The sequence below is a fragment of the Ascoidea rubescens genome, assembly GCF_001661345.1.
Source record: "Ascoidea rubescens DSM 1968 unplaced genomic scaffold ASCRUscaffold_12, whole genome shotgun sequence".
Classification (NCBI taxonomy): Eukaryota; Fungi; Ascomycota; class Saccharomycetes; order Ascoideales; family Ascoideaceae; genus Ascoidea; species Ascoidea rubescens.
Window position 1 is genome coordinate 12,703 of NW_017962924.1, and position 24,585 is coordinate 37,287.

The 24,585-nt window shown below is 32.5% G+C and overlaps 10 protein-coding genes across 10 annotated transcripts; 7 read left to right on the forward strand and 3 right to left on the reverse strand.

Moving 5' to 3' along the window:
* Positions 1-1,918: 1,918 nt before the first annotated feature.
* On the forward strand, positions 1,919-2,524 carry MMS2 (E2 ubiquitin-conjugating protein MMS2). Its single transcript, XM_020193717.1, has 2 exons — positions 1,919-1,981; positions 2,055-2,524. Exons 1-2 carry the CDS (start codon positions 1,968-1,970, stop codon positions 2,458-2,460), a joined length of 420 nt encoding a protein of 139 aa, XP_020045618.1. The 5' UTR covers positions 1,919-1,967; the 3' UTR covers positions 2,461-2,524.
* Positions 2,377-4,492, reverse strand: DBP6 (putative ATP-dependent RNA helicase DBP6). Its single transcript, XM_020191072.1, has one exon. The coding sequence runs from the start codon at positions 4,478-4,480 to the stop codon at positions 2,678-2,680; it is 1,803 nt and encodes a 600-aa protein (XP_020045619.1). The 5' UTR covers positions 4,481-4,492; the 3' UTR covers positions 2,377-2,677.
* A 346-nt stretch (positions 4,493-4,838) lies between these two features.
* Positions 4,839-5,497, forward strand: RTC3 (Rtc3p). Its single transcript, XM_020188754.1, has 2 exons — positions 4,839-5,025; positions 5,096-5,497. Exons 1-2 carry the CDS (start codon positions 5,014-5,016, stop codon positions 5,426-5,428), a joined length of 345 nt encoding a protein of 114 aa, XP_020045620.1. The 5' UTR covers positions 4,839-5,013; the 3' UTR covers positions 5,429-5,497.
* On the reverse strand, positions 5,272-8,248 carry ASCRUDRAFT_111381 (uncharacterized protein). Its single transcript, XM_020188755.1, has one exon. It carries the CDS (start codon positions 7,990-7,992, stop codon positions 5,566-5,568), a length of 2,427 nt encoding a protein of 808 aa, XP_020045621.1. The 5' UTR covers positions 7,993-8,248; the 3' UTR covers positions 5,272-5,565.
* Positions 8,249-9,986, forward strand: SMK1 (mitogen-activated protein kinase SMK1). Its single transcript, XM_020188756.1, has one exon. The coding sequence runs from the start codon at positions 8,505-8,507 to the stop codon at positions 9,720-9,722; it is 1,218 nt and encodes a 405-aa protein (XP_020045622.1). The 5' UTR covers positions 8,249-8,504; the 3' UTR covers positions 9,723-9,986.
* PPX1 (exopolyphosphatase) lies at positions 9,866-11,720 on the forward strand. The gene has a single exon (XM_020188757.1). It carries the CDS (start codon positions 10,010-10,012, stop codon positions 11,312-11,314), a length of 1,305 nt encoding a protein of 434 aa, XP_020045623.1. The 5' UTR covers positions 9,866-10,009; the 3' UTR covers positions 11,315-11,720.
* A 106-nt stretch (positions 11,721-11,826) lies between these two features.
* On the forward strand, positions 11,827-12,744 carry ASCRUDRAFT_37608 (mitochondrial carrier protein; the record flags this gene model as incomplete). The annotated part of the gene is made up of 1 exon (XM_020190780.1): positions 11,827-12,744. One exon carries the CDS (start codon positions 11,827-11,829, stop codon positions 12,742-12,744), a length of 918 nt encoding a protein of 305 aa, XP_020045624.1.
* A 931-nt stretch (positions 12,745-13,675) lies between these two features.
* On the forward strand, positions 13,676-15,475 carry ASCRUDRAFT_9396 (uncharacterized protein; the record flags this gene model as incomplete). The annotated part of the gene is made up of 6 exons (XM_020195141.1): positions 13,676-13,688; positions 13,750-13,830; positions 13,889-14,058; positions 14,467-14,507; positions 14,611-14,864; positions 15,315-15,475. 6 exons carry the CDS (start codon positions 13,676-13,678, stop codon positions 15,473-15,475), a joined length of 720 nt encoding a protein of 239 aa, XP_020045625.1.
* A 1,499-nt stretch (positions 15,476-16,974) lies between these two features.
* On the reverse strand, positions 16,975-18,759 carry SMN1 (Smn1p; the record flags this gene model as incomplete). Its single annotated transcript, XM_020189543.1, has 2 exons — positions 16,975-17,371; positions 17,477-18,759. Coding segments are annotated over 2 exons (1,680 nt in total), but the record flags the coding sequence as incomplete, so codon positions are not given.
* An 821-nt stretch (positions 18,760-19,580) lies between these two features.
* Positions 19,581-24,562, forward strand: IML1 (GTPase-activating protein IML1; the record flags this gene model as incomplete). Its single annotated transcript, XM_020191073.1, has 4 exons — positions 19,581-22,392; positions 22,465-22,634; positions 22,689-23,475; positions 23,656-24,562. Coding segments are annotated over exons 1-4 (4,578 nt in total), but the record flags the coding sequence as incomplete, so codon positions are not given.
* Between the last annotated feature and the right edge of the window lie 23 nt (positions 24,563-24,585).

Genomic DNA, 24,585 nt, shown 5'->3' on the forward strand with positions numbered 1-24,585 from the left:
ATTGCAAGAGGCCATGGTGAGATGATGGTGGTCAACAGCTGGATGCGGTTGAACTTGCTCTTGCTGGGTATTTACCTAATTTGTTTTAGACCATTCCTCTCAGCTGTCTATGTTACGAATTTGATATAAATCCAAATGAAACAATAAATTTATCAAAATTGAAAAAGAATAGCAATGCAATTTTAGAAATATTGTTCAATTCAATAAGTCAAGCAAAAAATTCCTTAGGGATAATTGAATTAGCATCTTATCTTAAAGCAGTATCCCATAATTTTGGACTTAAGTTAAATCACAGAAGGTTTAGTTGTGATAAAAAAGGTGAAAAATCTAGCCATTTCAAGTAACAGGCTACTTATTTTTGGAATAAGCAATACTGATGATTCTGGGTTGTTTAAAGTCAAACCGGTGATTGTTATTACTAACACAGAGAATAAAGCAAAAAAAAACGATTAGTTTTTGAATTTGTTATCAACAGCAGAATTACCCATTTATTAATATTATTCTTACATCAGGACCTGATTGTTTTATTTACTAAAGTAACTATCATTGCCAGATAGAGAACTCACCATTTAAATTCACGAATTTATTATTTGTACTGTTATAAATGGTGTAAGTTTTATGCTTTAAAACTTTGCTTGATTTTTCAAGACAAATATAAGTGACTCAAATAGTAGTTTAGCCAACCATTAGGGAGTTAAAAATGGCAGTAAATAATAATTTCAGTCTTTTTCTAGTTTGATGTATGCTAATTTTATCAAAGAAATGCATTTGTCCACTAAGAATTTAGCCAACTAAACCTGCAAAGATAGTTCCATACAGAATATATGCTTATCTCATCAAAACCATTTTTATCTGTAAAATTGAAAGTCTAAGAAAAGTGTACTCTTTTATTATACTTAGCTTTAGAAATATTAGATTGTTTCAAAAAGTACTTCAAAGAAAACTTTTATTGCAATTTATTTTCTTTTAATAGATGTTCTACAGCTAAAAAGTTTTATACCAGGTTACAAAAAACAAAATACTATTTGTAGTTACTCCTGATTTATTAATTGCTAAACATAATTAAATCTTACTGAATTGGAACCTGTTTGGTCATTGTAGCAAATAGGTATTGGAATCAATTATAATTTTAAATTTGAGTGATGAATTTGAGATTTTCAAAGCAAAGGAACATCAAAGGGTTAATAATGCTGATGATAACCATCCATTTGAAATGGTCTCAAAAACTTTTAGAGTTGATAATTTCTCTCAAAAAAATAGCCACCTATCATATAATATCATATCATATCATATCATACCATATCATATCATTTTGAAAAAGATTTCATCATAGATAATGACTTGGGTTGTGTAGATACTCCCAATAGCATGATATCTTCATCAATTTTTGAGTTTTTTGGGTGTCGTTCAAACATCATCTGATAGTTTTATAATTGAAAAGCTGAAAAGTCAAAAAAGGTAAATCGGTTGGATCAACAATCTGAAATATGATATAAGCAGAAGTTAAGAACCTATAAGAATAACTTGGTAAGGATCTCATGTGTAAATTTGGCTCGGATTGTATATATATCATATAAATCGGTATCAACCGAGAGCAAATTGGAAAACATATTTGAAGACATTTGCTTTTTTGAGTTTGGGATACCATAGAAGTTCAGTCATAAGCATTGCTGTTATTGATACTACAATCAGAGCCCGTAATCCAAATCATCAGAATAATCACCATTTAATATATTATGTTTGTTAGTAGTGGCAGTAGAAGATTTAGGGTTTGTAGTGGCTTTAGCATCTTTGAGGTGTAGTGACTATCTTGCACACACATCATTAAGTACCAAAGCCACTACTTTCTGAGATCCTCCTCAATGGAAACGCTCAATGGAAACGTTATGATGATAGTGATTTTGGAGCCAATCTTCTTCGCTGATAAGTCCTCCTTTTAATCACTTTCATTGACTAATCAAATTAAAATGTCTGCTAAGGTGTAAGTCAAAAGTTGTTTTTGTTTTTCAGCCTAATTAAATTGTTTGTGTTATTAACAACATCTCCTTTTCCAGACCAAGAAGTTTTCGATTATTAGAGGAACTAGAGAAAGGCGAAAAAGGGCTAGGTGCTGAATCTTGTTCATATGGTCTAGCTGACAATGATGATATTTCGATGACTCATTGGAATGGAACTATTTTAGGTCCTCCACACAGTGTTCATGAAAATCGTATTTACAGTCTTTCTCTAGAATGCAATCAAGATTATCCAGATAACCCTCCTATTGTTAGATTTATTTCAAAAATTAACTTGCCTGGTGTGAGTAATATTAACGGTGTAATTGATTCCAAAAAGTTTCCAATGCTAAAGAATTGGAAAAGAACATATACAATGGAGATGCTTTTGTTAGAATTAAGAAGAGAAATGGGCTCGTCTTCGAATAAAAGATTGAGTCAACCTTCCGAGGGCTCAACATATTAAGGAAATTAACTGTCACAACAGTAAATTGATATTTTTATTTTTATTTTTATTTTTCGTATCCTGCAACATTTTCTGCGATTTCAAATCAATATTTTAATAGTTTTTATTATATACTACAAGAAACTAAATTTGGCAAATACAAATGCTTTAAAGAAACTTTCTTTTATTAATAATTATTTTTACCTTGAGTAAATTTTGTAGCGTCAATTTGGTGGGGTTATTTCCCAGCTACTTCTCTTTGCAAATGTTCCAAGGCACTTTTATATAATTGGCGGTCATTGGAATCAACGATAGAATCATACGGGGTTGATTGATCTGCTTCCACCAAAGTGCTTGTATTTTGATCCATTGTTATTATCTCAATTTTACTAGTGGGTTTTCGAATTATGTCTTTCATCATTCTATTAAACCACTTTCTTTCACCGTTTCCAAAAATGAAAGTTATTGCCTCTCCAGTGTTTCCAGCTCTCGAAGTTCTTCCTACCCTGTGGACATACTCCCTTGAACTCATTGGTAAGTCATAGTTGATAACCCTTTTAATTGTTAGAATATCTATACCTCTTGCCATTAAATCGGTGGAAACCAAAATATTTATTTCGCCAGCAGAAAACCTATCTAAAATCTTTTGCTTTTTAAATTGAGAAAGAGTTGAATTAATGCATTGTATGTTTAAATCAAAAGAATAGTTGACGGCTAGTAGTTGCAACAATCTTGCAAGTCTGGAAGACGAGTCATTAGATTTAGTAAAAATCAATGTGTGTGATTTGAAATTATTAATGATTAAAAACTTGAGTAGAATTAGGGGCTTGAACAGTGAATTCGAAGAATTTTGAAAAAATTGAAATTCTTTTAAATTTGAGGGCAAAGAAAATACTGCTTTGCTAAAGTTTCCGGCAGTAGTTAATGTCGATTCATGATTAGAAGAAGTATCAAATTCATTATCAATTACTATTATCTTTGGTTTGAACAATGGAATTGATGTTAATGAGGGAAGGGATCCAAAGAGAGTTGAACTGCATATTATTTTGTCAACTCGAAATTGTATTTTCGTTTTCAAATTGATTTTCATATTAGTTTGTTCAATTTCATTGAATAAAACGGTTACCCAATTTTGAAAAGATTGGTTAAATAGCCTATCAGCTTCGTCAATAATAAGATACTTTAAGTTTTTCAAAGATATATTTTTCAACTGTAAATGGTCTACCAATCTACCTGGAGTTGAAACAATAATGTCTGAAACGTTTTTCCGTAATTTGACAGCTTCATCAGCAAAAAGGCTGTTTTTATTAAGAGGAGTAATTGTCAAGTTTATACCTTGTGATACTTTTATCAAAGTATCAAACACTTGGGTAATCAATGGTTTTGTAGGGACGAGAATTATACAAGAAAGCTTTGGAATTATCCTAGTTGATAAATACTGGATAATTGGGATTAGATAGGAGATTGTTTTTCCAGAGCCTGTGGGTGAATTGATAAGAAGATCATTTCCAGAGTCTGGCAACAATTTTTTTTTTTTTATATCAAGCAACAAAGTATCTAGTACGGCAGTTTGAACAGAAAATGCTTTTTCAAAATTATTTTCAACTAAATTGTTCAAAATTCGAGGATCTAGTAAATTGTCATCTGTATATTCCTTAAAATTTTTTATTTTATTTTTATTGTAATTAATTTGTTTTGGTAGCCAATCTAATGTGTTTTGATTAGATTTTATTTGTAATAGCTGTTGACTTGCTCTAGGTAGTGGCTGAGGTAAAGGTTCCAAAGAATTGACATTCAATGGAACAATTTCCTTTTCTTGTTTAGAAGAAGACAGAAAAAATTTTGCATGTTTAAATCTTTGCAAAACTGCTTTATGCTTTCCTTGTACTGGATCACCATTTTCCTTCAGATGATCACTGCTAATCTCGCCAGAGTTCTCAAAAAATGTTTTTCCCACATCTCTTTTCCTTTTTCCAGTACTGCTAATAGGTTTTTGATCAGGAAGTGAGCTAGGATCAAACCTATTTGAAAAACTCTCCATACTATTTGCCGGTCTCTTGATTTTTTTTTCATGAAAGTAATCGTTCAGAGCACATCATCGGATGGTTTTGGATGGTTTTGAAAAAGGCTGAAGAACGGCAGGGGTTACCCTTTTCAGAAATGTTCTGCAGTTCGAACCCTGTTGACGACTCGCTTTTGCCCAGTATGCCAAAAAAGGCAGGACTAGCCGCTCAGGTCTGGGTGTGATTGCTTTCCTAAACTCAAATAATCCTAACTCACATGACCCAAACTCAAATAATAGGATTGCTTTTTCTTATGTCTGGTGACCTTGAACTGCAGATCCAACCACACTTAAAACAAAGTGCTTGCACAGACCCCACACAAGCAATCTCTGTGCAGCCGCTCAATTCTCAGAATTTTGTGATATATATTATTCTGCTAATCTCTATCAACGCTTCAACTCTTGTTTTATTTCCAATACCTACCCAAGTCTTTTTTAGCTGCAATACAATTAACATATCGCAACAATTCTACTAACTGAAAAATTTATCAACTCCTATCACTACTGACAAAATGTCTAGTCCAGTATGTTTTTCTTCTTTTCTTGCCGGATTTTCTATATAACACCATTGATACTGACTGCAATTTTATTTAGATCAAAGTTGTTTATCCAGGCAAACATAATGACTTTATCGCTTTTGCCGATTCAATAGAAGCTGTGGAAAATTACAGAAAGAATGATGATGGATCCATTCCTTTATCATCAGTCTCTTCCAATTTCAAAATTTACAACTCTTCTGTCCATCGTGGCTCCTCTGGTGTTTTAGAAGAAGCTTCTAATATTGAATTAGAATCCGAATTTGGCACCACTGATGAAGACAAAATTATCAAAATAATTATAAAAGAAGGATCTTTTAAAACCTCCAAAAGCTTTAAAAGAAAATCGTTTAGTTCTACCAATGACACAAAAGGGTCGCTCTATTATTAATAGGTATCTTTAAAATCTGAAATTTTTATTTACCTTTTAATTAGTTTTCAATATATTTTTATTTTTCAGTTGTTTGTCTTTCTATTTATATATTAATGAATTACGTTTCTCTGCCCAATCCACTTGGATCGCTTACGTTATTTTGTATCTTGTGGCATCTTTTGCTTGAAAAAATTGTCTAATAAAACTGAAGCTTTTCGAAGTAGCTCATATCCACTAGAACCTCCTCGAATAAGACCAGGAGTCTTTTCATTGTCTTTCTCGTACTGAATTGTTTCTTTTGAGTTTATTTGATGAATGAGCTGATTGGAATTCTCAGACTTTTCACTTGTTTTTCTTCTAAATGACCCCCCATAGGAGATCAATGAAGAACTTCTTCTCATTAAACTTGGTTTGTTTGTTCTATCATTTCTAGTTTGTATTAATTCCAAGTCTGGCTGTTGAAGTCTTGGCAACTCAAAGCTCCAATAATCACATAAACTATTCTCAATCAAGTATCTCGACGATCTCTTCAAATTCAAAAATTCAATATTATCACTTTTCGATTCCCTCCAGTTTAAACTTTCTTTGTCCAAAACTTCCTTATAGATATTGTACGAAGAGCTAACAGTATTGTACTTTGAAGATTTAGAAGAACTGGTTCTTGATTTAAATCCAAAATAATTAGATGAATCTCCAATGTTATCGTTTACTGCCTTTTTATTTTTCTTATTTTCATAGTCAACTACTTCAAGAATTGGAATTTTGATAGGAATTATTTTAGAAAAGTAACAATTTTCAAATCCCATTTTTTGATCAAATTTTACTTTATTTACACACATCTCTTGGGGAACTATATTGATTGGAATCACACATGTCGGATAATTTTTAGTTTGTTCAGACTTTTCCGATGATGAATAATCTAGATTATATGGCCCATTAATAAAATTAATTAAAACTCTCAAATAATCTTCCCATACTTCAATTTCTTTTTCAATCCAACCATTAAATAAAATTTCATACAACTTGTATCTATTTTCAAAAATAAGCTTGAATGATTTTAATCGTTTTATGCCACTTACTAGATGCAATCCGCTCTCTAAAAAATCATTGTCTTGTTCTACTTCTTTCTCTTGTTCCACTTCTTTCTCTTGTTCTTTCTGTCCATTACTTTGTACAATTGTGCAGGTTGATAAAGGAATAATAAATTTAACATCAAACTTTGAACTTTTATAGTTCATTAATCCAGCAACAATAAGAGACGACTTGAAAAGAAATAAGCAAAGATTATCAATAAACAAGGACATCTTCCCATGAAGTTTTTCAACCCAACAACAAGATAATGAGCCCACTAATAATGGTGTGCCAAAAAATTCAAAAGGAAATTTGATTTTGTCGTTTGTGCTAGTTGAACTCAATATGAATTTCTTAAAAAAAGCTTCTGAGCTTCTCATCGTATATGTTGAAGATTGATTCATATTTGCAAGCTTCACTAACAGCGCTTTCAACGAACTTTGAACTGAAAAATATGATATTGATTCTTCAATTAAACAACTCGTTAATAAATTTTCCAAAAAAAGCCTATACTTTGAAATTCTAGAAATTGGAAACTGTAATAAAGAAAGTAATGATAAATCCATTTTCTTAGACTTTGACTGTAAAGCTTCAAGAAATATCCCATATCCTTCGATAACCAAATCATTAGAATTGATTTTGCTGTTTTTTATAATGTTAAAAACTTGATGATACAGATTAAAATATGTTTCATAATAGTAAAGAACAAATGCGTTTTCTACTGTAAGTTGTGAGATCAAAGAAATGGTAGCAGAATTAGAATTTTTGTAAGAGAAAGATAAATGTGGTGTACTTCGGGAAGAAAAGGAAGAAAATGTATTGAATTCGTTTATTTTTGATAGAAAAGAGCTGTGATTCTTTATTAGCAATTTCAAGATTTGGATCATTTGAATAATTGGAGTGCAATCTTTGAATATTGAGTTATTCATATTTAGCATGGCAGCTAGGTAAACGTCGCAGAGTATTTTTAAGCTGTTTATGTACACGTCTTCTGATTGAATTAGTTCTTCAATTAACTTATATCTTTTAAATAATCTTTTGTGATTTGGGGAGTTTAAACTAGGTGAATGGGACAACATTGTAAAAGGAGGAGAAGAGCTTGATAAAGATAAAGACATGGAAGAAGATAATGAGTGAGAAAGGGATTGTAAACTGCTTAAATTATTTTCAAAATTATCGGAATTTGGTGTTGATGATAGTACATTTGAAATTGAATTCATTTTGACAATATTATTTTTATTTTTTAAATGCAAAACTATGTCTAAGTCTGAAGTGGTTTCATTTGAAATATATATTTTATTCTGCTCATGATTACTGTAAGCTGTATTATTATCTTTTTGAGTTCCTATACACTGAATCTTTTGATTGTTGTTTTCAGCATAGCTTTCTGATTTAATTATATTGCAAAGTGGAGCCATTATTGGATCAAAAGAAGTCTCTTGGAGAACAGTCATTAGTATGGATAAATTTTTGTAATCTAGTTTAGCCTGAGATAACAACAACAATATCATTATTAAATCTATCTAGCATTGAAATCCAAATTTAGGATTTTCTAGTGAATATAAGCTGCCTTGAGAACATTGTTGAGCTTGTATGGCGGTTTTGAAATATGTTTTATGCTTTATTGTTTGATGAAACTAATTGATCCTGTTGTTTCTTTTGTGTAATTAAAAATAATTTAAGTAGCTTTTCTGGGTTTTTGAGTTGTATTTGTGTTTTTTCAATTTTTTGAAAGGAAAACCCTAAAAATGATAACAAAACAAGACAATAAACAAATATTTTATTATAAACATAATAGATTAAGAAACCTCAATTGTGGTGAGTTTTAAGCAATTCATACAAACAAATAATATAGAAGAATACTGTTCAGCACAATAAACAGGTGTAAATTTTTAGCATTATTATAATTTTTTTTGAGTTAATAACAAATTGACAGTAATAATAATATAATTTTGCTCTTAATTACTAAGGTCATTTTTTTTCATTCATTATCAGAGATAATAACAAAAATTATAAAATAATTATGGGAGGAACAACAGTTGATCATAGACAAATACGTAAACATCAAAGCTTAAACGCTATTAAAAATAGCAAATCTAATACTTTTGCTAAACCAGGGCATGTTGTTTATGAAAAAGCCAATTTTTATATTGACTCAAGGTATCAGCTTCAAAAGATTTTAGGGAAAGGATCATATGGTACCGTTTGCTCAGCAATTGATGCCAGTTTATCTATAAGTAAAGGATCGAACCAGAATGATGGAAGCAATAAAGAACAGCCTATTAAAATTGCAATCAAGAAAGTTTCAAACATTTTCAATAAGGAAGTATTATTGAAAAGAGCAGTTAGGGAGTTGAAATTATTAAGATACTTTAAGGGTCATAAAAATATAATTAACTTGATTGATTTGGATATTGTTTATATTAAGCCATATGATGGACTATATTGCTTTCAAGAATTGGTTGATTATGACTTAGCAAAAGTTATCCATTCACCAGTTCAATTTTCCGAGTTTCATATTCAAAATTTTTTGTATCAAATTTTATGTGGATTGAAATACATTCATTCAGCCGATGTGATTCATCGAGATTTAAAGCCTGGAAATATTTTAATTACGATTCAAGGAGAGTTAAAGATTTGTGATTTTGGGTTAGCAAGAGGAATTAATCCGAATTTTTTTAAAAACAAGTCTCAACAAACTATTACTAATTACGTTGCAACCAGATGGTATAGAGCGCCTGAGTTAATATTAAGTCATAGGAACTATAGTAAATCGATTGATATGTGGGCAGTTGGGTGTATTTTGGGGGAATTTTATGGTAGAAGGCCATTATTTGTTGGAAATGATCAACTACATCAAATTACGGAGATAGTTAAGGTATTGGGAACACCATCGATTGATATAATAAAGAGATATGGGTCCAATATTGCATTTGAATTTTTCACATCGCCTAAACCTCAATATCAGGCAGTTTTGTGGAGCAATGTTTATCCATATGCTTCTAAGGTTGCAGTTGATTTGATTGGAAGATTAATTTGTTGGGACTCGAGTAGGCGATTAAATGTTGAAAAAGCGTTGGAGCATGCATTTTTAAAGGAGGTTAGAAATGGTGATGATGAACCAGTTTTAGAAAAGCCATTTGATTTTAGTTTCGAAAACACAGCGACTACTATGACAGACTTGAAGGTTTTAATTCATGAAGAAGTTGAAGCATTTAAGGTGGAAAGAATTAGGAAATAAAAAGGAAAAGGAAAAGGAAAAGGAAAAGAAAAAGGAAAAGGAAAAGGAAAAGAAAAAGAAAAAGAAAAAGAAAAGAAAAGGTTGGGAAACAAAGAAAGTGGTTACCCTTAGTGGCGGTGAGGATGTCGTATGATTGATATGATATTATGGATAGCAAACAGTTTAAGAGTATAAACTAGTGTAAAGCAATAGATTAGAATAAAATATAATAAAATATAATAAAATATAATAAAATATAATAAAATATAGTAAAATATAATATAACTAAGATAAACTAGTCTTTAGTGATGAAAGATATTAGCAGGGTTAATAAACTATGTGCTAAAGCATTTTTGGCAGAGTGTAGAAGCGAATTGATAGGGTTATGTCAGAAAATTGAGAGTGGTGAAGAAAAGAAATGGATAAAGAAAGAGATGATAATTACTATGGGAAACCAATCTGCGGACTTGGACTCAATTGTTAGTAGTTTGTTGTTTAGTTTTTTCTTCAAAAAGAAGAATCCTGGCTGTACAATTATTCCGTTGGTTAGTATTAGAAGAAGAGAGATAGAGTTGCGACAAGATGTGATTTATTTAATGGGAACAATTGGTATTTCAAAGGACGAATTAAATTATATTGACGATAAATGGATCAAAACCGTCAGGAGATTTTACAATGACGATAAAGATGGCGGGAGTAAACTAAAGTATGTTTTAGTCGATCATAACGAAGTTGAGAAGAACAGTGAGAACAGGAATATTGAGAAAAAGCAAGTGATTGGGGTTATAGATCATCATGCGATTAAAAGCGAAATATTAAAAGAATATAGAGAGAGGGTTGAGAGAAAAGAGATGAATGTGTTGATAATAGAAGAAAATGGTTCTTGTTCTTCATTAATTATGAATTATTGGTATGAAATTATATTTAACAGTAAGCCTGGGGAAAGAAAGGAGGAATTGATGAAATGGTTTAAATCGAAAGACATAGTTCTATTGGGGTTAAGTGCGTTGTTAGTTGACACGATGAACTTAACATACAAAGCTAAAGAGCCCGATTTCAGAATGATGAAGATTTACGAGGATACCGTAAATGAAATCAATGGAACAGGCGAGGAAGGGAGTGTCGACATTGAGGATTTGTTCAACCAGTTGAAATACGAAAAGGGCAACCTTGAGAACCTATCTATTGAGAACATTTTGAAGAAGGATTTCAAAGAGTTTCACTACACTGCGAACAAACAAGAGATGCGAGTTGGAATATCATCGGTGCCCACGTCGATAGGATGGGTTTTAGAAAACAAGTGCAGCAACAGCGAGAGGTGTTTAGAAGAGAAGATAAGGAGGTTCATGGAGCAAAAGCAGATGGATATGATGCTTGTGATGGCGTTTTTCACAAACACACAGGGGCAGTTTGAGCGGGAGTTGGTGGTAGTGGGCTCAGAGGACCGGGTGGGGCAGTTGGAAGGGTCTGCAGGCCTCGTTGAAGAGCTCCGGCTCGAGCAGCACACGCAGCACACGCACCACAGTGGGTGCTGGAGAGCGTATCACCAGCGGAACGGCAAGGGCAGCCGCAAGCAGGTTGCGCCCTTGGTGGGAAGAGCGCTTTGTGAATAACCGCCGGATAAAGCTGCTGTCAACATGCGTTCGGGCGCAGGACTGCGTGGCTGCGCAGGCGTGCAGGGCATCCCCACCTTCGGCGAATACGTTTGGAGAGCCGCGTGGTTCCCGGCTGGAGCACCGCGGAGAGCGCGCCAATCGCGGTGGTCCATCGCGCTGGGTCTGTGCGCGGGCGTGGTTGTGGAAATTATTCTGTTGCGCTTCTGAGTATTATTCTTTTTCGCTGCGGTCTGGAGCTCAGCACTCACTCTATCAGCATCAAATTATCAGCATCAAATTACCATCTGCCAATTACAATGCGCTCTCTGCCAGTGGTTAGATCATCCTCTCCCTGCTATATTAACCCATATATATCCTGTTTGTATTTCAATTGACTTTCTGCCTTCCTCTCTTGCTTTCTCAATTTGCTACATCATCTGTTGCTTTTAGTTCTGCTGCTTATATTACTACTCTATTGTGTCTCTGCACTGCTCTATCATTATATTCTTCAAATCCTGCAATTTTCAATAATGGCTCCTGCTAAACTCGATAAAAAACCAATCAATTGGACAAACATCTTGCTTGGTTCGGCTTTGAACTTGTTTGAAGTCTCCACCTTGGGCCAGCCCTTGGAAGTCACAAAGACCACAATGGCTGCCAATAGATCCTATGGTATCCTCCAGGCAATGAAACACATTTGGTCAAGAGGGGGCCCGTTAGGCTTTTACCAGGGTTTGATTCCATGGGCTTGGATCGAGGGTGGAACCAAAGGTGCTGTTCTACTATTCGTTTCTTCCGAAGCAGAATATCAGTTCTTGAGATTCGGCACTAGTAACTTCACTGCTGGAATCGCTGGTGGTATGTTGGGTGGTGTGGCCCAAGCTTATGCCACCATGGGCTTTTGCACTTGTATGAAAACCGCTGAAATCACCAGAGCTAAATCTGCTGGCCTGGGTCCTCAAAAGTCAACTTTTCAGTTTTTCATGGACATATGGAGGAAAGAAGGTATTAGAGGCATAAATAAAGGTGTCAATGCAGTTGCCATAAGACAATGCACTAATTGGGGTTCAAGATTCGGTTTATCAAGACTAATTGAAGATGGTATAAGAAGTCTAAGAGGTAAATCCCACAATGACACTTTATCCTTCTCTGACAAAATCATTGCTTCGGCTTTAGGTGGTGGTCTATCTGCTTGGAACCAACCCATTGAAATTATCAGAGTGGAAATGCAATCTCAAAGTTCGGATCCAAAAAAACCAAAGAACTTAGGCACCGTTGGTACCCTCAAGTATATTTATAAAACTTCTGGTATCAAGGGTCTCTACACAGGCGTAACTCCAAGAGTCTTACTAGGTGTTTGGCAAACTGTAGTCATGGTTGGTTTAGGTGATTTGGCCAAATCTTATGTCGAAGAAAAGAAAAATAAGAAAAAACTACTTCCAAACTAATTAATTATATAAATCAAAAACAAATAAAAAAGCTATGATAATATAAAATACAACTTTAATTTATTTATCATCTAATTTACATTTATCTATCTATCTATCTATCTATCTATCTACTCATCACTCTATACTTTTCACTTTCTATTCTTGTATTTTCTGCTCTATTAAATAACTATCTTTATTTATCCTTATTAAATCCTGATATTAAACCCTATGCCCTATTTGAAAATAATTATCATCCCAACCAATAGTTGTATATTTACATGATGGTTGATATTATTGTTTATGATCTATCCCTTCTCTCCTCATTTTCTTCTTTATCATTTGACCAATGATTTATAATATATTCCATAATTAATTCCGCCACGGTTTCACCTCCATACCATTTAATATCATCTTTATTAATCTCGGTCTTAACATTAATTATATTATTACTGATATCGTTTTTCATAATTTATTTTATCCCCCATACTACAATTTTTCATATGCTATTCTTACCAATATTTTTTTCTCATCCAATCCAAAATATATCCATTAAAATCTTATAAAGCTAGATTTCAAAACTTCTGGCAATATCTTCAACACCTCAAACCATATTTCTACCAATAGTTTTGATAGACAACTTTTTACCGAATGTAGAATCAAAAACTTTAATTATCACCAGATATATTTTCAAAAATTGTTGATCTTGCTGGAAATGAAAGAAAAATCATCGTTTGGTGATGCATTATTGACAAGAGAAGTGCTTCTGAAGAACTAGCTATTTTTGTAGTAGGTGTTGCAAAGTAGTAAAGTGGTTGGAGAGTAGTGGTATTCATGAGCTTTATGAGATACTTTCTTCACGTTCATTCATTCCATTAGAAAACTTTATATCAGACTCTTCTTTCCAGAAATACCATTCATGATGAGGCAACTAGTAGAATTCATTCTAAACATGGTTTGGAAGAGTTAGTGCAAAAATCAAGTGCTGAAACTGACAAAAATGCAAGGAATTTTTTTTTCAGCTAGGAAACCCTGCTACATCTAATAGCAATACTAGCAGCTCAAATAGCAACAATAATGGCATTAATGATATTAAAGCTAGAACTGGTAATTCAATTTTCGATCTTAACCATTTAATGAAATGAAGTTCTGTTATATAAAAAAGCCACTTTAGCAGATGAAATCGTTACATCCATTGAAAGTATCCCTTTGAATGATTACAAATTTTCAGAAATAGTTTCAAATACAATTGATCAATTACTCTTGTTTAATAATAATCAAATCATATCTGGACGTTTTCATTCAGTAGATGATGATTGGTATCAAAAGTCAAGAGTCAAGATTCAATGATTTCTCAAATTCCCAAGAATCGTTGGGCTACTGATATCCATTGCAAAAGAACGGGTTTAATAAGCTATTAGAAGTGCTGTAGATCAAACTGATGTGATGAATCACAAGATATCTTGAAACGAATTGAAGTTCACCAGCAAAAAAATACTGTTGGTAGAATTTTTGGGAGGCTGTATCTCTATTAGACTTTTTTGAACCTATTTTTGATAGGTTGTTGATATCCTTTTGTCAAATGGAGCGTTCTATAAACAGTGTAATTGAATTGTAGTTTTTGTTCTCAACATGATAAGATCACAATTAAATCAAAATGTCATCTTCTATTATTCTTACATGTTCTTTTGCCAAAATTTAATATTACACAAATATTATTCTTTTTGATTTATATTTACTAAGTACATTTTGCAACAACATTTTATTCAAAAGGCTCAAATGGTGTTGCAATCATGTACTGAACTACAGCAGTCAATTCTGTTAGATATTTTCAAATTTTTTTATGGTGAGTATATCCACTAACAATATACTGTTTATTTTTTGCAGAAGACCATCAAATAATAAATGCAATACTGTAACATTATTTTTAATGTCTCATTACGATAATTTTAGAACAAAACTATTCTATGACAAGCACAAGCACAAAATAGAGGAGATTCATTTATGGTTTGAGAAAAATGAAAATAAAAAATTGATTATGACCGAGTTTGAAAATGAGACTTTTAAAGATGACGATGAAGCTATTAATTCTATTTTTATTGAGTATTACGACAAATACATAAACACTGAAAATAATGATAGTTTACCCATTTCAAATCAGAAAATAATAAAAATAGACTATCGAGAGGCTAAAACAATAGAATTTGTCGAACACATGGAAGATTTGTTTTGATGAAAATATAAAAAGATATTATAAAAAAGATAAAACCAAAATTAAAGAATAAGCAAAAGATATAAACTTAAGAAAGATATAAACTTAGGAAAAATATTAAAGGATTATATTGTCTGTAAATTATTAAAAAGAAGAGGATTTGTTCGTGAATTGAAAAGAGAAGTGAAAATTCTAAGTAAAACCAAACATAAAAATATAATTGGATTTAAGGGCCTAATTGTGGATGAAAATCAAAGGGCTATTGGAATTGGGCTCGAATATTTTGAAAGAGGACATTTGAACAGAATAAAAAAAGAAATAGTGGGACAGATTGAAGATGCAATTAATTAGTTGCACAGAAATAATTTTCACCATCAAGATCTTAAACCCAGTAATACATTGATTAATAATAGTAATGAAATCAAAATAATTGATTTTGGAGGAACAACAGAAGAATACAATCCTGAATTCATATTCAATAAAGAAGCTGATTGGATTTGCCTAAAGCTGTTTAGAAATGAATTTAATAATAATCAATGAATTGCAATTAATATTTGGAGTTGATTTTTTTTTTCAGCTTTATAATATTTAAGTAATGGATTTTATTTTTGAAAATTTTTTTGAAAGGAAAATTAGTTCTCTCAGCATTGTATGGTTTGCTAGAAAGTGAAGTTTTCTCTATTTATTTTATTTGGCGATTTCAAATTTAATTTTTGTTCTAAAAACTTTCTTTATTTTTCATAAAGAAGTTTTAAGCATTCATGTCATTTTCAAGTATTCATTTTCGATATAACCCTTGAAATTACCTCATTTCCTTTAGATGATGAAGATAAAAGATATATAATAATTTTCAGGTTTGTTTCTAAGTATCCCCAAAAGTTATGGAAATAGGTTCTGCAGATAATATAAGTGCTGTTATTTATAATTTCCAGTCATAATCGAAACAATTTTCAAATAGATTTAAGCTAATAGCTTTTTGCTAAATGTTTGTTTCTAAATATTATGTATTTTGTTTGTAATATTTCAGTTCTTCATCAAATAAAAACCACCAATAGTTTAATTTTGCCTTTGCTTTTAATAGGACAAACCTTCGATACTTATAAGCAACATTAGGCCATATTCCAACTTGGTATGAGGTTTGTGTTGGTCAGGTCCATCATAGAGATGGAGGCGCCATTACCTGCTGTAAATGTAAGAAGGTGACTAGATTCGCTGTTGCATGCGATTCCTAGTCTCACAACCGATGCTGGAATTGTCACAAGCCTTGTATTAGATGGTAAATTTCTATTGAGAGATGTTCAAATGCGATATTTGCCTCAATAAAAGAAAGAAAGTATTTTTATGGTAAAATATAACAACTTATGATTGAATCAAAATGAAACATGAAAATTAATTAACTCAAAAAAAGATATATAAACGTAGATAACATTTATAGCTGAGTAATAAAAAATAAATCATTATCATACTAAAACAAACAAACCAACTAGAGAAGCTTTCTAATCTAACAACGCACACAATAGTCTCGAAGTTAGTTTTTATTCAAAAAAAAATAACCAATAAAAAAACAATGTATTATTAAGATATAGAATTGAGAAATTGAAAAAGTGAAATAGTTTTCATATTGATTTTAAGGTTGTTAATTAATACTCGGTGTTTTTCTAATCATCCTTAACCAAACCCATTCAGATTCTTCATCTAATATAAAATAAGGATTATATCTACCTGTTACTCATTCTCCAAAATCTATTATTAAATTTTTATTTCTTTTGTTAATCAATGTAGTACCATGTTTTAAATCTCCATCGTACAAATTGTTTTAATGAAAATGGTTAACACCATCTTGAATGGGTTTTATTGTTTTTTTTTCTTTGTTTATCCTATTCAAATGTTCTGCTTCTCAATATTAGTAGTAATAGTCTAACTAATTTAAGTGTAATCATCATTGCAACTAATAATTATATATTTTTTACAATGTTGCATAGTATTGTTTATAATCATGGTTTTCTCTCCTCATTTTCTTCTTTATCATTCGACCAATTGTTAACAATATGTTCTTTTAGTAATTCTGCCACGGTTTCACCTCCATACCATTTAATATCATCTTTATTAATCTCGGTCTTAACATTAATCATATTATTACTGATATCGTTTTTCATAATTTCTTTTATCCCCCAAAGTACAAATGGCTCCAAGAAATCATAAAATACTAAATCAACACTTTCATAATTTTCCCCATCAATCTGAATTGATCTAATGACATTTGGTGAATTTCCAAAAAATAGCTTTTTATGTGGTGTGTCATCTCCATTGCAACCATAATCATCAAAAGTTATATAACCTTTGGTTAATTGTTTATATAAAGGGTTATCTGGCTGAACTATACAATCAGTATTATCCACATAATTATTCTTAATATAGTTATTATTAAACAAAAATCTTCTTTTTTGCGGAGGTGCAAGATTTATTAAATCCAATTTATCATTTATTATTTTTCTTTCCTCTTCATTTTTAGTCATAATGATATAGTCTAAATGATTCAACTTATAGATTAGTCTCATAATAAAATTGTAAGGTAAATTTGAAATATATTTCCATTTATTCTGAAAAGGACTAACAATAAACATTGAGTCTTTTGTAAAAGGACCTTTATATAAGTCATATCTAATTGAACCGGTATTAATTAAAATAACTCTGGAATTTATATCAGTATTATTTTGTAATTCAGTTGGATGTAAGTTTGTTAGAATATTTTTTTCCACAAACGTATAAAGATTTTTAGAAGAAGGATATTGATAGCCCTCAGTCAAATAAGTAGTTGGAACGATGCCATATACTTGAGTTAAATTTAAATAATTTCTAAATTGATCAATTTTTTCTGAAATTTGTAAGCCCAATTTTGTTGAAAAAGTTTTAATATTTTTTTTTGAGTGATAATAAAATGAGTGCAAATTGAAGTCGATATAGTTACGGCTGAAGAGTGGAGATGAAGCGGTGACATTATCTATGCTTAAAAAACCAACAGTTTCACAGTACCTACCACTTTGCAAAGCAGTTGAAAGAGGGTCTAGTTGAATAAAATCCCTAACATGAGAATGACCGCCGAAATATTGAATAAGAATATTTGGAAAGTAAGATCTAAGAGTTTTATGTAGAACGAAAAATTCATCATTTTTATAGTCATTTATATGGGATTGTATTGGTAAATGACCAAAGACTATTATGATATCGAGTTTATCCTTATTGTCAATAAGAAGGTTTTTGAACCAGTCTTCTTGAATTTCTTTTGATAAAGGGTTGACTTTTGCTTTTAAATTTCTGTCCAATTTAGTGAAATCGAATATAAAGGATAAAGCTAATACATTTAAATTTGTCTTTTTAGTTTTAAATAGTTTGTATTTATTACCAAACGGAAGCAAAGTAGTATCATCATCATCGGAGATGTAATAAACGTTGGACGAAACAAAATTGTTAGGAAAATTTTGAGTATAAACGAAATTATATTCTTGAATGGTGTTGTTGGTGAGATATAATTCGTGATTTCCCAAAGTGAGAAGATCGTAATCCTGCATCACAAAAATTTGGTTTGATAGTTCACCATTTAGTTCGGTGGCGTCACTTAAACCATTTCCATCATGTTTATCGCCTGTATCGATCAAAAGCAAATCTGAGTTTTGAGATTCTATCTGATTGCGAAGATGAGTAGAAAAGGAAACAAAATCGCCCCAATCTGCTTGATAGTTTTTCTGATTTAGATGACCAGCATACCACCCATGAGTGTCAGTCGTATGGAGAAAGTTGATTTGTCCAAAAGTGAGATTTCTCAACGGAGGTTTGTAGTTTGGATTTAAGCTAGAGGGCTGTTTATTTATTTTAAAGATATTTTGAAAGGAAGAAGAGTACGAGGAAAGAGATGGTGGAGCAGAGTCGAATAGATAAGATGTAGGAAAGGCGAAAGCAGATTCGAGGAATAGATAAGCTGATAAGACAGTGAGAAAGGTGATCATGATGTAAAATGCGACAAGTGAAAATAAAAACCAAAGCCAAAGTGGATTATGAAAGAGAGTGGTGGATATTAGTATAAAGAAAAAGGAAAGATGTAATCCAAATATATATCAAATCCAGATAAATGAGCTAAAGGGCAGTGAGATAACATAAAAGAATAGAGAAATGAGAGAAGAATGAGATAAGAAGCGGTGACCCCGCAAAAAGGTTATGCCATAACTTTTACGGTGGGATTTGAAAGCGAAGCTCGGATGGTTACAGAGAGAACAGCAGCAGCAGCAGCAGCAGCAGCAGCAGCAAAAACACGCCTGAAAACGGTAGATCCAGAACCACCAAATCCACCAAATCCGGCAGAAGCAGCAGAGCAGCCCACGCCTTCCTAACTGGGACGCACTGCAACAGAACAAAGCAGCCAATCAGCGTACGGCCTGCGGTGGTCCAGTGCTGGGAGTGCGTATGCTTCTGTCTGTGAAATTGCGCGTCTGCGCTTGCTGAGTGCATGCGCCAGCGCTATGGGCGCAACAGCCTCTGTCCCAAAAGAGCGACTGATCACCAACCTCTTTCCTACTCTTCTTCAGCTAAGGTGATCATTCTCTGAGAATGAACAAGCTCTCGACTCCCAGCTTGATGTCTGTGTACGATGGCGGCGTTCTACTATCCTGCGGCTTCCACGACATCCAAATTTCCAAAGAACCAATTCTTGTTGATATCGATGCACTAAGGATTCTGTTTCCAGACCTTATGAAGGATATCGCTGAGGATTCTTTGGCCCAGTTGCTTCGTTTTGAAAAAATATCAATTGCAAAAGATCTCAAGAAAAAGAAAGCCTCCAGCAATCACAATAATCTTAGCAACTTCAGCAATTCTAACGATGATTCCAACAAACCAATTACTTCTAGTCACGCCGATAAACTTCATCAACCAAATCAGCTAAATCAATTTGACTTAACAGGCAAACTAAATTCTCCAATTCCCACAGGCGGTATCTCTAAGACAGCGCTGGCAACAACAACTGCTTTTTCAAACCCTACTGATGCGAATGTTTTCAATACTAAACAAATCCCTTCAAATATCATCCACAGTTTTCAGTTTAGACCCAAAGACAGAAGGTTGAAATTAATCTTCAAATTGAAAAGCTATCCTCCAACTTTCTCCAACCATGCACATCCAATCTCCTTCTTAACACCCAAATCTGATCAGAAAAAGGGTTTGCCTTATATATTATCCATAGACAGAAACTCTCAAATCTTGATTAAACTACTTGAACCAAATTCAAAAAAATACAATATCGACTTACTAGAAATCAACATCAGAAACATGTACTTGACAAGAGGCGATATGTGGCATTTATCTTCTCTTTTAGTGAACAATTGTGTTTATAAAAACCAGCCTTTGAACAATTCTTCTTTGTTCAGTTCAACAACAAATGATATAATAATCAATTCAATCTACGTCAACAATAAAAAGTTTTTCAGTGGTTACGTCGATCGAAATACAAAAATCATCTTTAGATCAAAGTCTGCTAGATTAACTTTTTTGATTCAATTATCAAATGAAATGTTTAATTTCGAAGAAGATGGCGAGATAATGTTCCACAAAGTCATAAACTCCATTTTTCCCAAAATCCTAAAGCATTGGTCAAGACTAAAAATAAACCATTTAATTACAATTGTTTTGTTCACAAGTGTATCTGATTCAATCGATTATTTAGATTCAAATTGGAACAAGCTAACACCTGGTCAAAGATTATCCAAAAATTTAACTAGAGATTATTATAGAGTTGTTGTAGATCAAATCAACGTTATTCATTGGGACAAAATCATGTATTATTTACGTTACGAATTTGCTAATTTTGCAAAAGACATATTATATCAACACAATAAAAATGACGACAAATACTATATTCGTGGAAAATTTCTACCAACAATAAAGGGTAATCTTTTAGAGGCAATTAATTTAAGTACATCTTTAGTAGCCGACTATTTTAAAGATCCAGACTTTAGACACACAACAAATCATTTCATCCTAATAACCCCAGGCAGTGGTTTGTTCGATGTTGATTATGAGTTATTCAAAACAACATCTGAAAGAATGCTTTCTCTAGAAAACTCCTTTGATATTATCTGTCTCAGTCAACCTCCACTATACCCAACTCCTTTATTCAGATACTCTCTAAAAAATGATCTCATTCATAGAATTCCAAGCTGGGTTGATACTTCATTTTGGGAAGATCAAGTTAACTCAAATGATAATGTCTATAATAACAACCTCTACATTTGGAAACCCAGATGTAAAATTTATGAAATCCAAATGATGGGTGTTATGCAGGATGATTTGAAAAATCTATTTATTAAGTTTTCTCAAAAACAAAAAACAAATTCTTCAAATGTTAAATCAGTGGGCTCTTACATGGAAAATTACGATAATAATGTATTTTCCAATGATCAAAGTAGTAGTGAGGATGACTCTTCTACTAAAGGTAAACTATCACTTTTGCACTCAAAATACTATCAACCTCACACATCTTTAACTAATAGTGGATCTTTATCCTCTGCTTTAAAACATAACATATCAAAGGGGCTACCAACAGCCGAAGAAACAAAGTTCTATGCTAAAAGTGAAATTAAAACTCAAAATTCTAGAGCCTATCCTTCTTTGAAAAGAATTTCTCTGCTTGGATTAAGTTCTTCCAAAAGTACAATTTCTTCCACTCCTTCCAATTCTTCTTTTGCTCATTCTGCTTCTGCTTCAGTCTTGGATATAAACGGTGAATTAGATAACAAGTCATTAACAAGAAATGAAATATTATCAATTAAGACATCTTTCTCTAATAATGATCACCCTTCTCGTTCTAAAGAACATAAAGTCAGTGAACTCAATATTATTAGATCTCACAATAGGAAATATAACCGAAATATCAATAATGAAGAACCATTAACTGGCAAGAAATCTATTAAAAAGGACTTGAATACTGTTGGAAATTTCAAGCCAAAAAATTACGTCAGAGTCACTGAAAACTCAAACAATAATTTTTCCTCTTTTAACAGGAAGATTGATTTTAAAAACGGCTCATCCAATGAAGATTATCATCTTGGCACTTTTATCGAAAACCCTTCTAAGTCAATTGCTAAACCTAACTCGACTGCTGGGATATTTGAAAATGGAAAATGGAGCAATGTTTTTCCCAAATCTGGATCGCAAACAATTAATAAAGACTCAATCAAATGGAAATCACTATCAACTCCTGCTGCATTACCTTTAACTACCAGTATTTTCCCCACAAAAGATGCTCTTGAATTTAATTATACAAACGGTTCTTATGAAGTTATCTCTTCCAAAATCAGTTATAGTGACTTAATGAGAGAAATCATATACACAAGACTTTCATTAGGTTTTCAAATATGTGAAGGAAAAGCTGTTTCGGATTTCGAAAACTCAAATAATCTTCTAATCAAGTACATGCCAATCACTGATATTAGTAATTCATTTGATAAAAGTTCTGCTAGAAATCCGGTAAATAAAAATAGATATATTCCAGATAAACGATCTTATAAAACGGATATCATTCCAAAATCTTCTGTAATATATCTATCTCTAAACGATGAAGTTCACAGAATCAATGCCGAGGATTTTGGGTGTGTGGTGATGATTTTCCGTAAAAGAAGAAGCCACAACGAAAGTCCTTATTCAATTTCCGGTGCTGGAAGCTCACCTTCACCAAAAAACAATAAAACAATTAGTGAAAAAGAAGTTTACAGACCATACATTAGAACAAGATATGCCCAACAATACACTCCTTCTACGATCAATTCTTTGAAATCTGAACCAATAGTTCACGATTGGAACAGAATAGATCATTATTTAGCAGGAAATAGGGATGAAATTAAACTCTACCGAGCAAAGTATGTTATTTTACCAATGCAGTATTCATTTGATGAGCATAAGACGTCAGGTACAATGAGATCTCGATATCAATTGAATGATTTTAATCTGGAAGAAAAAACAATTGAAGGAATTAGAAATTTTGTAGCCCAATTGACAAGAGAAACATATAAAACCGTGGAGGAAAATAGAAAATTGAAAGAAAAAGATAAATTTAACCGATTTAAATTGAAACAAGAACTTATAAGAGAACCATATTTCTATACAGAATCTCTAGCTGATTTTATTTCTGAAAAGTCTATTTTCGATAAACTACAAGAAACAAAAGATCCAATAGTTAAAATTCAGAAAAAATTTACCAAGCAAATAAGTTTGGTGCAACTTGCTCAAGAGTTACAAAGCGTTAATGGTGTGAATTTGATCAATCGTACATGGCATTTCAAAGTTCATGCAAATTGTTTTATTGCCAGTGAGTTGGTAAACTGGATGATTGAGAACATTGAAGATATTTCTACTAGGGAAGAAGCTGTTGCATTGGGAAAACAGTATATGGCCAAAAAATTATTTGCTCATGTTGAAAAAAGAAATGAATTTTTGGATGGTAATTATTTCTATCAATTGAGGCCAGAATTTGAAATCAAGAATCTTAGAAAAAAGTCGATGCAAAATAAAAAATCTAATAATGGTCTTGGTAGCCCACTAGTAACGGATTCTTCACATGATAAAGGAAGCACGACTAATGGTGTAGCGGGAAACAATAACGGAAATGGAGTGAGTAGCAATGTATTAATTGGTGGGACAACATCGAATGTAGTTCAAAAAATGACGAGAATCAGATCAACTTCCTCAGCTGCTACACTATTATCCAGTAGCACAAATCCAAACAATACTAGTCCTGTGTTTACCATGCCACCACCAACACCAAGAACAAATTATTGGGCAGAACCTGATACCCCCAACTCAAATATCGAACACAAAGCAGAGTATGCTGAACTAAGCAAATCAGTGGTTATTGATATGGACCCGGAAGGAACAAAATCATACAGGCAAGAGCTATTGACAGTTCATTATGATAGAGTTCATAATCCAGATCATTGTTTTCATCTCAGAATTGAGTGGTTAAACGCCACTAGCAAATTAATTGACAATAAAATTTCCAGTTGGGCAAGAAGATGTGAAATGAATAACCTAAGACTAGTTGAGATTCCATGGAATGAGTTGTATGAAATTACAAACAAAAATCCATTTCACTCATTTGTCGATGTTAAATTAGCTTTGAATCCTTGGGAAGATGAGGAGTTCAACGAAAGCAGTTGTGGAACGATTTTCTCCAGGAACAAATTCTACTACCATGGATATCTTTTGAACAAATCCGGGTTTCTATTAGACAATCAACCAGCTTCAATAACATCCAAAGACCAGAAAAGGTTCAATATAAAGTACTCATGGGGAGTTCCGAGCTATGTGTACAGCCAATACGTTCACTTCTCTGGGGCATATATTGCAGAGATAATGGACGAGGGCAATTTGTTTCTAGCACCAAACAACACACACATTGCAAGAGTGAACTTGGACCGAAAAAGAATCACCATATTCAACTTGTATAGTGACAGAGCTACGGGCCCACACCTTCCCTCCAGCCAGGAGTCTGACGATTTTGACTCACAGCAGATTATGTTAGACTTCCGTGACGTGTGCCACGACGAGGAAAAGCTCCGTGAGATATTCAGAGAGGCAAAAATGGTGTTTTTGAAGAACTGCCTTCT

Coding starts and splice junctions, on each gene's coding strand:
- DBP6 (XM_020191072.1), bottom strand. CDS start 4,480: ATGGAGAGTTTTTCAAATAGGTTTGATCCTAGCTCACTTCCTGATCAA.
- ASCRUDRAFT_111381 (XM_020188755.1), bottom strand. CDS start 7,992: ATGATATTGTTGTTGTTATCTCAGGCTAAACTAGATTACAAAAATTTA.
- SMK1 (XM_020188756.1), top strand. CDS start 8,505: ATGGGAGGAACAACAGTTGATCATAGACAAATACGTAAACATCAAAGC.
- PPX1 (XM_020188757.1), top strand. CDS start 10,010: ATGAAAGATATTAGCAGGGTTAATAAACTATGTGCTAAAGCATTTTTG.